The following is a 14420-nucleotide window of genomic DNA, read 5'->3' on the forward strand; positions in this document are numbered from 1 at the left end:
TGCTTGAATTGCATCATGCTGAGGGTGCATGCTGAGTGCAGAAGGGCACTTTACAGGTTATGTGAGACTGCAAGGCCTCTTAGAATAGTACTGGAGAACTGGGATGGGCTGGAGGAGCAAGATCTAGCACGGCTCCAACCATGCTGCATATCAGAACAGGCTGGAGTAGTCTAGCCACTCACCTGTTTCTGGGTTTTGTCTGGGGAACAAAAGGATCCCAGAAGTTGTCCATCTTGCATTTGGTGCGGATGACCAAGGAAACAAGATGCAAGAACAAAAGCAATGATTCAAACTGACTCATGAGATGTCTTACATTCCAAAACTCTAAAAAAAACCCCACTGATATATGTGCATGAATTAAGAACTGCTTAAATGACAGATGTCATAATGTAACTGCTAACGGAGAACCAAAATGAAATTTGAATGTTTTGCATTGTGGTTCCAGAGATATTAGGACTAGTGATATTCTGTTTTTATTAGTGAACTAGGAGTGATATACATCAAGCACAGATAATACAAAAATGAACAAAGGGGTGATAACGATAGGAAAGTCACAGAGAGCGTTTTATGCTGCTCAACACACTGGTCCTGCTCAAAAAAAAGTTATTTTGTTACATTCAAGCACAAAGTTGTACATCCAGCAATCAGAAATTGCAGCTATACCTGCAGAAGAGTAGGTTGCTTGGGATGCATGCATAAAGCATTTACTAGTTGTAGAAAACTGACAACACACATGAATTCTTAATGCAAAGCTGTAGCAATAATGTGATCATCAGGTGAAGAAGTGGAGGATTGGTGAGTGTAAAACTCGGGAGCATTAACCTCAGTTTTCAGCATTATTAAGGTTGATACTGCAATATAGTTCCTGTGTCCATATTTTTTTAAATCCTATTCCTACAGGCAAAAAAAGCCCTGACCTGGAGAGCAGAAGAGACTGGACAGACAAAGGCATGACCCAGCACAAGTTTGGTGAGGTAAGCCATCCCAGCTCGTAAGAAAACCCAGCCTTTTCTCAAGCTCAGGGACCATCACACTCAGCCCATTCCAGCTTAACTTAGATTCTAAGCTCTAAATTAATAACCTGATGAACTCTCATGGAATGAATACAAGTATTTAAATGGATAACCAGTCTTCTTAAAGTGAATGGAACTACTTTATCCTTAATTTGCACCTTAAAAGCCATTTGATAGTTTTCATCAGTGTATATACAAAGGTATATCCACCCTTGCTGATTCAGAACATTAGGATACGGTGATACTGAGACTGTATTTAAACTACCTTTGGTGATGAAACCTGTCTCATATCAAATGTACGGAGCTCACTGAAAACCACAGAAAGACCTTGGAATTGCACAGACGACATTCTGAATGGTGCCTGCAATGGCACTGCTGAGCTCATTTGCACTGTTAAACACCAGAACGCAGTTTGCTTCTCACTTTTTTTCCCTCCCTTGTTTAACAGTATTTGACAGGGTTTACCATTTTACTTTTTAGTTTGTTTTACCTTGTTAAACAATTCTTCCAACTTTTAATTTTCCTATGAACAGTCATAGACTTACCGATATTAAGGATGGAAAATTAATCTATTTCATCTCTCTACAAATGAAGAGAAATTTCCAACTGTTAATTTTTTACAAAGGCATTAGCAATGGCTCTTATGGTTTGCTCTCCTCTGTGCTTAATTTTATCTTTCTGCTTCAGTATGCGGCATGATAAAATAATAGGAAATGCAACAAGTTTTTTCCAGGACAAAAAAAAAGCAATGAGTTAACTGTTTGTGTAAGTAAGGTCCCAGAAGTTGAGGCCTTCCATTTCAGTGCTGAGCATCTACAGTTTAAAGTTAAGTTAGGGCAATCACTCTCAAGAGAAGAGCTTAACTTACACTATTTGAGAGTTAAGGGCCAGAATTGTCACCCACGCCATTTTCTGGTTTGGATCCCCAGTGGCCAGGTGTAAGAAGTCAGCTAGCTGCCATTGAAAAAGCAATTAGCATAGTTTCACAGATGTAGGAACCAAGAGTCACAAGCTTACACATACACACAAAGACTGAGTTTATTGTTTTTCCTTTCGAGAGACTCGCAGGAGCTTTCTGTTTCGGGAAACACCTCCCGGCAACCGAGGTGAATCGACCAGTAGGGCAAACGCGCGGCTACATCTTCCGCTGCTTATGCCGGGGGTTGGTCTTGCAGCACACGTAGAGCCGGCCCCGCCGGCGCACAATGAAGCAGTCCTTGCAGCGCCTCTTTAGCGACGTTTTCGTCTTCAGCCCGGCCAGGGGCAGCACGGCGGGCAGCGGCGGACCGGCGAGCAGGGCCCGCGCCACGGCGGCAGCGGCCGCCCCGCTCCACACCGGCGAACAGAAGGACGAGCGGAGCGGCCAGGCGGCGGCAGCGGCGGCGGCGGCCCGGGGCAGGAAGGAGAGCATGTTCCGCGCCTGTGAGGGGACACGAGAGGGATGAGGGCGCGGCGCCGCCACCCGCCGCCCCCCTCCCCCGGAGCGGCGCGCGCCGCGCCGCGCCCGACCCCAGATCACTAACCAACACCGCGCTCCCCTCCGTCCGTTAACGGCCACTGCGCGTGACTCCTGTACCGTGGCCCGCCACCTCGCGCAGGCGCGCGGCCCGCTCCTAAGCAGGGGGCGAGGCCTGTTGGGGGGCGGGGCAGCGGATGCGCATGTGCGCGTGCGCTCGCGCCCGCGCGGAGTCACGTGGCTGCCTCGAGATGGCGGCGCCCAGGGCGACCTTCTGCTGTTTGCTGCCGTTGAGCTGTGCGGCGCTGCCGCGTCTGGTGGCGGCCGTCGTCGCCTCCTCTCGGCCCTATGGTGTGCAGGTGTCCGGTACAGGCGAGCTGGTGACGCACACGGGGCAGGTGAGGGCTGCGGCAGGAGAAGCAGGTGACCGCCATGCCTCGGGGTCGCTTGGGACCTCAGGACGGCCGTCGAACTCCCCCCGCCGGCGGTGGGTGTCGGGCTGAGGGGCCTGAGCTGCCCCTGGAGGGGGGCGCGTTGTGAAAGGGGGCTTGTCCCGCTCCTTGTCCTCCCCGCTGGTCGGGGGGCGAAAGCTCCTGCTCTGGGAGACACGGACCCGGCCCAAAGCTGCTTTCATCAGGCCCCAGTTAAGGTGTTTCGTTGTTCCCAAGTTACAGGCTGATAAGGACACTCCTTTTGTTTTGAATTTTGGATTTCGTTTAGCTGTAGTGTTTGCAGCTTTTCGTTCTCATTCACGACACTCTTGGATGGGCCTTTTTGGCTGAGATCTCATACGTGTTTCTCAGTTATGCTGACGTGTGTTATAAAAAGCTACTTGCTTTGCAAACTTTATCCTGTGTTCTTTGTGACTGCAGCAAACTACTRCTCTCCATATGTATGTCTTCCAGCTCTGTGTTTGCTTTTACTTTAAATATAATATAAATTCTAAGTTTTCATGATTTTATAGGATATTGGTTTTGATTAAGATTGAATTATTATGAGAATGCTTGCAGAAAAGCTACTAAGTTTAAGTGATGGTTAAGTCTTGAGACAAACACGTCTAGATTCATGAAAGATGGAGAAAGCTTTTACAAGGTAAGTATTTACAGTTTTCTGAACTGAGTATCTAGACAGGATACTTCCTCCCCCCCCCCCCCCCGAAAGCAGGTTTATAGCAAAATGAAGTGTTTCTTTAGCTAACAGGTTTATGCTGTGGAACTTAATGCTGTTGGGTAATGTGTAGACAAAAGATATGTATGGTTTCAAGAAGAGACTGTTTATTAAGAATGGCATCTTCAGTAGTTACCAAATATCTGAATGCAACATTTGACAGGGCTGAAAAGTTGACAGATAGGAGGGTATCTTTTGAAAAGGATGATTCTCAACTTTCCTTATCCTGGATCTGTTAGATTGTTTGGCAGTTCTCATGTTCTCCGGTTTGTATTTTGTCTGCATTGCACTTTCTGTTTGCTGCAGTTGGATCAGCTGAGCTGTCTACTGAAAGGTGCAGTATATACCAGCAGAGAAAGTTTTTTTTCTCCTACTGTTATAGCTGTATTAATTCCCTGAACAAGAGAAAAATATTCTGTTGGTTGTAGCCACCTGTGCATTAGGAGCTTCTTTCCACCTGGAGATCTTGTCACAGAGATCTTTTCATCACTTTTGTAGACACTGCTGTCTTTTTTAGCCAGCTAAACTCTTCATCCTTAGAGCACAAGATGTTATATAAAGAATAAGCTTTCTGTTGTTCCTTGGGAAAACAGAATTGCATGAATGTGACTTTGTTAATATCACCCACAGACAATAGGCACATTTGGATGTAAATCCTCTGTTTTCTAAGTTTCTAATGTTGTCTTCAGAAGGGATTTGTGTTTTTTTTGTTTTGTTTTGTTTTTTGTTTTTTGGGGATTTTGTATTTTAGTAATGGTCTGTGCTCATAAACTTTAAAAGATACCTTTGCAATTTTGTTGCAGTTACAAGCCAGGATTTAAAGTTAACTTGAGGAGATGGGAAACTGTCCAAGAAAACAATGATTTTTGAAAATGGACAAACAACTTTCGTACAGCTTAGTGCTTCCAGGGTGACGCTATGGCATAGAGAAACATTGCGTTTAATGTAGAAACTGAGGATTAAAGGCTAGGAGGCAACTTTGATATATGTATTCATCACTGATATTAAAGCATAGCCAGCAGTTTTGTTATTCCCACGTAAGGCTTGAAGCATCGAATATGTTGTGAAGTAAGTGTGTGGTTTTTTTGTTTGTTGTTTTTTTTCCTTTTAAGATGTGTAGGGCAAAATGCTGTGCAGTGAGGAACCTAAAAGTCTTGATCTACTCTGCTTTTCCAAAAGAAGCTTGAGATGCAGTTTTATGCTTCATTCTTCGAGGGGGAAAATTTTAGACAGTAATGATTCTTCAGTGAAATCTGTGGGTGGAAGCTACATTCGAATTGGAAGATAGAGCATAAGCTATTAATAGTGTCTTCCTTCCCAGAGGTCTAAATTATTTTCATATTCTCTCTTAATGTTTTATAGAAGCTTAATTGCAGCCTCAACATTAAAAGCACAATGTGTGCAGTCCTGGTATGTCCTTTTTCTGTCTTACATCTTATGTGAGTAAGTGCCTTCTAACTTCATTTTACTGAGCATTGAAACTGGGGAGATTTGGGTAATGTTTTGTGGAGACATGAAAGAGTTACAACTGACTGGAGCTAATGCTGGAGTGCTACTTCTATGGTTACTTGACTCAAACATAAACATACGAAACTTAAATTTCCTAGTTTAGTTCATCTTCCAGATGGCAGTGTGGGATCAAGGAACAGCATTTTAACTAGTAAATTTTCTTAGCTGTCACCACAGAGGAAAACGGGCTTCTGTTTACTGGTTTAACACCCCTCCCCAACCCTTTGCTTCCTGCTTTCCTACCTCTTAGATATCATCATCCTGTGCAAGAGAAGCGAAAGTTTTCCTATGGAGTACCTATTTACAAGATGATGATGATATTCGAAACTGAGGAAATGATTTAAATCTATTTTTTTCTATCATCTGGTCTTGATAGCACTCTAAGCCTTTGTGTTCTTTTTTTGGTCATTGCTTTTTAAATAAAATGAAACTTATTTTGTATTTCAGGTGTATGACGAAGAGGATTATAGAAGAATTAGATTTGTTGGACGACAAAAGGAGGTAACTCATTCTGCTTTCCCTCAGGGGAAGAGAAATGGTTTTCATTTTTATGCTTGATATTGATGTCTTTTGATATTGTCATCAAAAAAAAAAAGTTGGATTAGAGGTTTTGCTGTTTGTTTATTTTTAGTTTGTTTTTAGTTTTTTGATAAAGTGAAAATGCTTTCAAGACCTCATATAATAGCTTCTGTGTACTCTCCTACCTGTTTGCTGTTTGATGATCTTGATTATAAGGTGGCTTCTTTTGACAGAAAACAAAGGTTGCAGTTGTTTGGTAGACTTTAAGAGTAAAACAGTGGAAAACAATGATTGAGGCATGCAGAGGTTTTTAAAGTGCTGTGGAATTGGGCCTGGAAGAGCTAATGCTACATCTAAAACCTTAAATTGCAGTGTATTTTCATTGTTTCTCTTCTTTGAGCTACAAAGGTAAGAGTGTTGTCCAAATGTACTTTGTTAAAAAGAGTGGTGTGAAAATTAAGGTCAAGGTTTTGTGTTACAGACATAAGTGTTTAGGATAGAGAAATCTAGTAACCTTGATTATGTAAGTACATGCCTGCTACTCAAATTGTTAGCATATTTTCATTTCAATAAACCTCATATACAGTGACTTACTGTGACTTTCAGCTGGAAGAACATCCATAAATAGAGAAGGGGAAAGGAAAAATTTGAATATCGTTTTAAGTATTTAATAATAGCTACCCAGAAAATGAAATGCAAACAGTAGAACTCATGTATGATCTTAGCATACTCAACATAGCTTATTGCTAAGTAATGTGCTGAGGATACCAGTAACTTTTTTTTTTTTTTACATACATATTATAATACTTCTTGAACAATGGTCATGTGCCGTCTGTGACTTGTGCTAGAAACTAAGATTCAAGACAAGCCATAGCTCTGTTATGGCTGTGCTTACTTGCATAACTCTCCAGGAAAACTAGTTCTGTTGAGTACAAGAGTTTTGGGGTGGGGGAAGAAACCCTCCAAACCCCCAGTCTTCTCTCTGGTTAAGAAAGATGTCATTTAAAGATGACTTAATTCAGAAGTTAAAGATATAATAGTGCTGTATTATTGCTAAATGTAAAGGTCTGACAGTGTTTCTCCATAGGTATGGAGAGAATACGTTCATTTCCATTTAATGATTATTTCAGTTTAGTTTTAAGGGTTTTATTTTTTTTTCTTCCTCCCAAAGTTGCAGCAATTAGGATTTAGAAAAAAAAAATCTGGTTTACAGCAAAGAATGACTAAAAATCATCTTCACAATTTGTCTGCTAGATCTAAAAGTCTTGAGTGTGGTAGGAAGGAAAAAAAAATGGTGTAGAATGTTAGTATAAATATTCTCTTTGTTGTTTAAAAAAAAAAAAAGTATTTTGGTAAGCATCTAACACCTGTTGTTAGTATTTAAACACTGTGTACTTGAAAATGCAGGATTTTTAAACTGAATTTCAGATTCATCCAAATGTTTTTTAATAGGATAAAATAAATAAATTAAAGGTGCATCATTTTCCCTTTTCAGATATACAAATGTGAACTGCTGTGTTAAACTATGTGCTTTTTTGAAGAAGTTTATTATGAAGATTGTATTTAATTTCAAAGAACATGGTTTAATAGTTGTGAACCAATAAAAATTCATCAAAAACTTAATTCTGTTTTATATTTGTATTTCAATTAAATGAAGTGCTATCTTGCTTGATTGTTGACTGAAGTTGAATATTTCAAATTTTTTTCTTCTAATTTTAGATAAACGTTTTTGGTTTTCCAAACTAGGAGCTAAGTTGAGTTAGTGGTCAAAACTGAGATAAGCTAGACAGACCTCTTCAGAGTTGGGTCCCTCTGACCTAGTTAGTATCTTGACCTTAGTGTCCCTTTTCCAGTGATTAAGCAATGGTAGTCTAGAAGTGTGTGTACTGTGGTGCTGGATTTGCAACTAACTTCTCTAGAAAATATTTTGGGGTAGTGGAAAGCACACAGCATGGATGGAGAGTAATTAGATAAATGCACAAATTCATGAATTCAGATCATTTATGTGAAGAAGCAACTTAATTTCACAATCATATAGATAAGTATTTGAAAGTATTATGTCTTTTAAGCTGTAAAATATTAGCTACCCTTTTAAAAAGTTAGTAGAATGATTTTCAACATGTCTCAGTTACTTAAAGTGATATGATATTAGGATTCTTCTTAATTGAGTTTGTTGTAGATTTGGGTGTGATGGTACACTAGCCTCTAAAAGTGTAGCAAAGTTATGAAGATTTGCTATCCATTTAAAGTCATCAACCCCCCCCCCACACACACACCCAGCTCTCTGCAAGGGAAATTCCTTCACAGATTGCTCTGAAAACTCTGGACTTATTTGACACCCGTTAGGTGCTTACGCGTAGGCTGTGGAAGTTGCAGACATATGAGCATCTTAAATTTGGGCTACTCTGTGTTCTGGTTTAACAAAACTTTTTAGGCATGTATTTAGTGCCATCTGTGTTCAGAAAAAGTACATAAGTGTTTTTCTGAATCATGGATCTGTATATCTGTTTAAATGTGCATTTTGAAACTTAATTTGCCTCTGCATATTTAGACACTTGATCTTTACGCAAACTGCCTAGGAGATTTTTATGAGGCACTTCATTTTCAGAGGCTGGGAAACATTTGCTGAAACAGTGATATAATTTAACAAATACAAAATAAGATTTGGTGTATTCTGAAATAATGAAACTTCAAAAGCAGATTTTAACAACATTAGTTTCAACCAAATATACTACTGCAAAGTTGGCTAGTGAGCCTGTTGCTACCAGATAGCAGTGGAGTGGGTATGTGAAATTGGAAGTCCTTCAGCATTCAGCTCTAATAATCAAACAGTGTGGATCCATCAGGGATCTGCTGGCTTGTGGGAGAGAAATGAAGATTATTATTTTAACTAAATTGTGTTTCCCACCATCTGAGTATCTGGTTAGCCTCTTAGTGTTAATGCTAGAAGCGTGTGTATCTGTGTGTGTGTATGTAATAGAAGTATTAAGCATAAGATGTGGTAGGTTCTAATGCAGTTACATATAAATATTCCCTTTCTAAATTACACTGAACTAATTATATTGATTTTGAGTTTTAATATTGCTTAATTTAATATTGTGACTTTCATAAGGTATGTGCTATTTAACCCATGCTACATGGCAAAGATAGGAATTCTAAATGAGAAATAATTAAATGAAAATGACACACTGTTTCAGAGTCCTGTGGTGTGCCTTAGTAGTTTACTTCTGGGAGGACAGTGCTGATTTACACCTGAGAAAGTAAGTCTTTCCAAAACACAACAGTTGTTTCTGTGCTGCTTCTGTAACTGTAAGAAAAGCTCTTTGGCCCTAATTTTTCTTAGGGTACATGTCACTCTACTGTGCCTTCATGAACAACTATGTTTGTTTGTTTGTTTTTTTGATTCCCCCTAAGTTTTGAGTTCAGCCCAATTTTTATTTCCCCAGCACAAAAAAACCTTTAAGTCTGTTAAGCAAGATTTAGTGCCAGGTTTTTAGTTATGAAATTGGAACAACACCTACATGTTAAATACTAAAACAGTCCTAAACTGTACTTAGCAATGGAATATATTTCTAGTCTTTGCCTTTACGTAGGAGTTCCCCAGATGTATCTCAACTGCTAGTATTAGATTTTATAGCAGTATCTGTAGTCTGAAAGTTGCCTTGGTGTTAAAGCTAGCTTGTGAAGTTGGTGACTGTCCTTTCTCGGTTACTTCTTCCCTTTTTCTTCAGTGTGCCCTTCTTAGCCAAACTTAACTTCTTATCTAACAAATACAGCCTTCATTACTTCTTTCGGGAATACAGGCTTTGGATGCAAGTGTCCCTGATAACAAAGTCTGGGCCTTCACCTTGGTTCAGCACGTAGCCTCCCTGAGCAATTGCCATGCCCAGCAGGCACAGGTCCAGATTGTGGGGATATTGTCGCCTCAGTTCTGCCAGTCTAATTGTTTGGATAATGGAATCCGCGTGTTTTAACTGAAATCATTGTTCTCTGCACTGCACATTTGAACGTTCAAAATCCAGAACTGGGGGATTAATGATCTCTGGCAATAGCCTAAGACAAGGAGCTGTGAGAAAACTGAGGATGGTAGCTATTAAACTATATCTGCTGCAACCAGAATAGTGTAATCTTGTCCTTGTATAATCCTTAAAATACCACAGAAACTTATACTACATGGCAGTTTCTGCTTCAGCTCTACCCTTTCTGTTGTGCCAGTACAGCAATTGGAGCCATGAAATGAACCTGACATCAGAGCTGATCTAGTTTATATATAACCTTTTTCTTTCTTTCTGGGTTTTTGGAGCTGGGTCAGTTCCAAGTTTGATTTTTATCACTCAGTCTCACAGACAATGTACTGGCACAGGCAAGTAGATGGAAACAAGCAGCAATGGGATTGTCAAGCTGGCACTGCTGCCAGAAAAAAAATTGCTCATTGAATTAGGCATTGGGGAAGGAGTGTTCTGTTTGGATGTGCTTAGGAAAAAAGGCCCCTTCCACACGAACTCCTACTGTACTTTACTTGAAGGGACATGATGTATGGAAGTGAACCCCTCCCCCACTTTTTTCTCACAATTTTTCCTCATGATGATTTAGTCTTTCTTTAGCACATTTTCTCTGCAAACTCCTGGAATCTTGTTTAGTAGGCTGAACCATAACCAAGTTACAGTTGAACATTAGATGAGAGGTACTTGTTTGTCCCTCTCCCCACAGATATTTTTGTGATTAAGAAATAGGACTGAATTTGGAAGAGTAAAGCTCTGTTTCTGATCTTGAAGCAGAGATGCATCAAGGTGTTATCTCCTTTCTTCGCATAAAAGGAAGGATGCAAAATTTTGACTGTTAAGAAAAACAGCAGTAAAAATCCTTGCAAGTTGACTAAGATTACATATGCCTTGTGCACATAGGCCCTAAGTCATGGGGTTCTTGATGTTGTCTGTTTGCTTCAAAACTGAAAGTTAACAAAATATTAACTTTTTTTTTTAAGCTATCAACTTTAGGTAAAGAAAATCCTTGTGTTAACAAAACTAACTTTTCCAGTGCTATACCAAAATTGTGAATTTGGGTAGACTTCATTGAAGGCTTGGAGAAAGAATCTGAAGTTGTTGTGTACTAGAACTATGTAAAATAACCACTGTAGTCCTTAGAAATTCATTTAATGGACACTTAGTTATCTTATGCTTTTTTCTAAGAGTCTAGTCTTCAGTCAGATACCAGCATCTTTATGAGCCTTATGCACAGAGCAGCAGATAGTGCCTTCTTTGGGTTTGTATAATATTTTATATTCTTGTAAGTATAAAACTGCCTTTGAAATTAGCTGGCCCTTCCTGGAGTTTGTTCACATGGTGAGGGGTGGTGGTGTAGAGATGATTGCTCGGTGCTGGCTTTGAGCTAGTTGGAAGAAGATGACATAAATGAGTGAGGAAAACACTGTGGCTGAGTTGGTAGGTTCTGCTTAGGTGCAAGTCATGCTGCAACAGGCTTAGCACTGTCCAGAAATGGTTATGTTTGTCAATCCATGTAGACAAGCTTTAGTAAAAAGTCCCAGTATCAATGACATGATGTTCAGGAAGTGTGTATAGTATGGATTTATAGATTGGCAGAGTGATGTTTACGGGTTTGTTTTCTTTTTTGTAACTTTTAACAATTTGCCTTTTTAACTGTTGTTATGCACCAAGTTGATGTTTTTCTAAGATTTATGTGCCGTAATGGAATTAGGTGCATGGTGAGAGGCTCTAAATTACCTGACCTTACTTGTCCCACTATTATTTTGAGTTTATCAGCAGGGAGTCTTTTGCAATTTTACCACCTAGTCATTAAGGTACAATACAGAGGCAGTGCTGGTTAAATATCTTCTGTTCTTGGTTGCTTGTTCCTGCTCACCTCTTTGCTGAAACTGCTTAGGTTACATTGTAAACCTGACTACTGATGTGGCCCGTGTTTCAGGCCAGGGGGAATATTTTTGCAGAATTTAGTGCAATGGATTCACTGATCTGGTTTATAGCACAGCCCTAAGAGCTATTACAGCTGCAGAGGGGAGGGATAGAAACATATGCAGGAACTTCTTAAGACAGCTGTACTGGAACTGCTTGGGGAGGCAGTAAACAGCAATTGCTTTCTGTTTGAGCAGGGAAGATATCTCAAGAGCTTCCTTTTTCTCTTACAGGTGAACAGGAATTTTGCAATTGATTTAATAGCAGAGCAGCCTGTGAGTGAAGTTGAAAGCAGAGTGATATCATGCAATGGTGGTGGTGGAGCTTTGGGACATCCTAAAGTATACATAAACTTGGTAATATCTTTGTTCTTCATATAAAATGTTTTGCCTTCTGGTTTTCATTTGCAAAATCATCTGCTTTTTGACATGTTAGTTTAATGAAGTAAAAAGGTGGAATCACCTGAGATACTTTATTTGATGCATAATACAATATTAAGATTTCTACCCAGAAGAGTTAGATGGCTTCCACTGAGGTTACCAGGAATTTTTTTGCACTTGATTTGGATTTGTTTGATAGGTCAATCAGATTTTAGGGAAAAGGAAATGAAGTAGGAAGTAGTATGTTAGAACAAGCAGTGCCTTGTAAGTAAAAATAATATGCTTGCTGTGTTTTGAGATGCTTACTCTGAATATCTAAATGCCATTATGTAAGTTGAGGATACATTTGACGTTTTCTTAGGAATATGTGTTTTGTTTTGAATTCTGTGAGTTCAATGTTTTTTATCTTTCTTTTTAAGTGTGTTTGTGTGGGGAGCTCTTTCAGTCTTTGGGAATCTTCGGTAGTTCTGAAGATTGAAAGCTTCCATCATGGTCAGAGAATCGTTGAAGAATAAATGTCTCATTATTTTCCTATCTACCCTGACAGTAATGATACAATTTTAGTGTATTTCTAGAGAGTAAGAATATTGCGGCTACTGATGAATTCGATAGAATCAACAGTGGCCTGCTGCTTTGTTACTGTTCTCTGTTCTCAGGCAGACCCTGAGTGCATATGACAGTTGAAATCTTTGCTTGCTCACTTAAGCTTTGACATTTGCTTAATATCCAAAGGAATTGTGGGGCAGAAATGGTGTCCTTTAGTGTTACTGTTGTTGCAACTCCCAATTATCATCACAAACACTTCTATTTTGAACAAAGTAAACACTCTGTAATGATTTAATTTATATTCTTCAGAGTCAAACGGTCTGGGTTTACTTTGTAAAACTCAGGAAGCTTATATCCATTAGTGCTTGGAAATTAACTTTTAAAGCTCACTGCTGTTCTATTGAATTGACATTGTTTCCTTTGGCTTGTGCTGTGCACTTCCTGAGGGATGCTGTAGTTTTTGTGACTTCTAAGATCTTTTTGTGTTAAAGATCAAGTTGTAAGATGTCTGTGGTAAGATTCTTGAATCCTAATGTCTCTAAACACAGAGAATAGTACTAGATCAACTTGTTTCCACTAGTCCTAATTATTTAAATCCAGACTTGGATGAGGGAGTAGGGGGTTTTTTTGTTTTTTTTTTTTTTTCCCAATTCTAATCCTGTATTAAAGAAGGGAAAGCGTAAGTTCACTTAATTTCATGACTGTGAATAATCATGTTGCTAAATCATAGAAGATCTCATAGTGTCTACGTAGCTTTCTTGTCTTTTTGTTGTATTAAGATGGACTACAACAACAGCCTGCAGTCAGTCACACTTCTAAATTTAAAAAAAACCTTACCATTTGGAGAGAAGAAGAAAATTTTGTGCTGTAGTATCTGCTACTATTCTCCAAACCTTTTCTTTGGGATTTTATCTCAGAATCCTCCTGCATTTTCCTCCCATCTAGAACTAACTGTCAGTTTATGTTACTGGGTAAAAATCCTGTCTGGATATAACTTGAAAATGCCAAGTCCTGTTTTGTATTAAAATAATTATGAAACAATCCTTTCAGAACATTGAAACAGATGTGACTGAACTGACTTAAGATGTCTAGCTTGGTAAGAGGGTCCTTTACAGCTGGAAAGAAATCATTTGGCTCAATTTTGAAATTATGTTAAAGAATGGCAGAAGCAAACAGGGAAACTGCATATGATAGAGAAATCAAGCATGAACCTCATACTGTCTTTGTTGCTTCCATTGTTTCAAGTAAGATTTTGCTCTATACTTCAGCTATATTGAGCCATTTTAAGATGGCACATGTAAATAAAGGAAACTTTGTAATTTTTAAAAGCTGTATTCAGTGTAAAATGAAACCAGCAATTCTTGTACTCTTATTTTTTTGCAGGACAAAGATACAAAAACTGGAACATGTGGCTACTGTGGACTTCAGTTTAAACAGAAACATCACTGAAAGATCATCCCTTCATGCTTGCAGATTTCTGTTGAGATGTTAAAGTTTAACTATAAATAAAAAATATATTTAAAAGCCCAAGGTTAGCCATTGTGTTTAATTTAACTATGGAAAGTCCAGTCTCTACATTTYTGAAGCCTAGCTTCTCAAGTATTTGAGAGCTGACTGGTGTTAAAATGTCTGCTTTGTACTTAATATGGTTTTCATGGAACAAATGTTATCTCATGCTACTACTTTATGTTTGGCAGATTTCTTGTGGGCTTGGAGTGGCATCTGGCTGCAGCATCATCTTGGTTTGTAACAGGGTGGATTTGTATTCTTTTCAACACTGAATTAGATGTGAATGTTTACTGGGGATTGATTAGACTAGGTGGTTGCCTTTTGACAATTTTCTACAGTGTTAATTTGTTCATTGCTTGATATCTATAGCTAGAGTCAAAAATGGAAGCAA

General features: G+C 39.1%; 2 protein-coding genes across 2 annotated transcripts; one reads left to right on the plus strand and one right to left on the minus strand.

The window, feature by feature from the left end:
• Positions 1-450: 450 nt before the first annotated feature.
• On the minus strand, positions 451-2632 carry MRPL36 (mitochondrial ribosomal protein L36). Its single transcript, XM_026077557.1, has 2 exons — positions 2537-2632; positions 451-2433 (listed from the first exon to the last, which is right to left on the minus strand). The coding sequence occupies exon 2, from the start codon at positions 2422-2424 to the stop codon at positions 2149-2151; it is 276 nt and encodes a 91-aa protein (XP_025933342.1). The 5' UTR covers positions 2425-2433; positions 2537-2632; the 3' UTR covers positions 451-2148.
• A 51-nt stretch (positions 2633-2683) lies between these two features.
• NDUFS6 (NADH:ubiquinone oxidoreductase subunit S6) lies at positions 2684-14050 on the plus strand. The gene is made up of 4 exons (XM_026077555.1): positions 2684-2867; positions 5593-5646; positions 11828-11950; positions 13904-14050. The coding sequence occupies exons 1-4, from the start codon at positions 2721-2723 to the stop codon at positions 13967-13969; spliced, it is 390 nt and encodes a 129-aa protein (XP_025933340.1). The 5' UTR covers positions 2684-2720; the 3' UTR covers positions 13970-14050.
• Positions 14051-14420: the final 370 nt, after the last annotated feature.

Source organism: Apteryx rowi, unplaced genomic scaffold (assembly GCF_003343035.1).
Source record: "Apteryx rowi isolate R43461 unplaced genomic scaffold, aptRow1 scaffold_458, whole genome shotgun sequence".
Taxonomy (NCBI): domain Eukaryota; kingdom Metazoa; phylum Chordata; class Aves; order Apterygiformes; family Apterygidae; genus Apteryx; species Apteryx rowi.

Coding starts and splice junctions, on each gene's coding strand:
- NDUFS6 (XM_026077555.1), top strand. CDS start 2,721: ATGGCGGCGCCCAGGGCGACCTTCTGCTGTTTGCTGCCGTTGAGCTGT. Junction 2,868..5,592: donor TGGTGACGCACACGGGGCAG/GTGAGGGCTGCG, acceptor TTTGTATTTCAG/GTGTATGACGAAGAGGATTA. Junction 5,647..11,827: donor TTGTTGGACGACAAAAGGAG/GTAACTCATTCT, acceptor TTTCTCTTACAG/GTGAACAGGAATTTTGCAAT.
- MRPL36 (XM_026077557.1), bottom strand. CDS start 2,424: ATGCTCTCCTTCCTGCCCCGGGCCGCCGCCGCCGCTGCCGCCGCCTGG.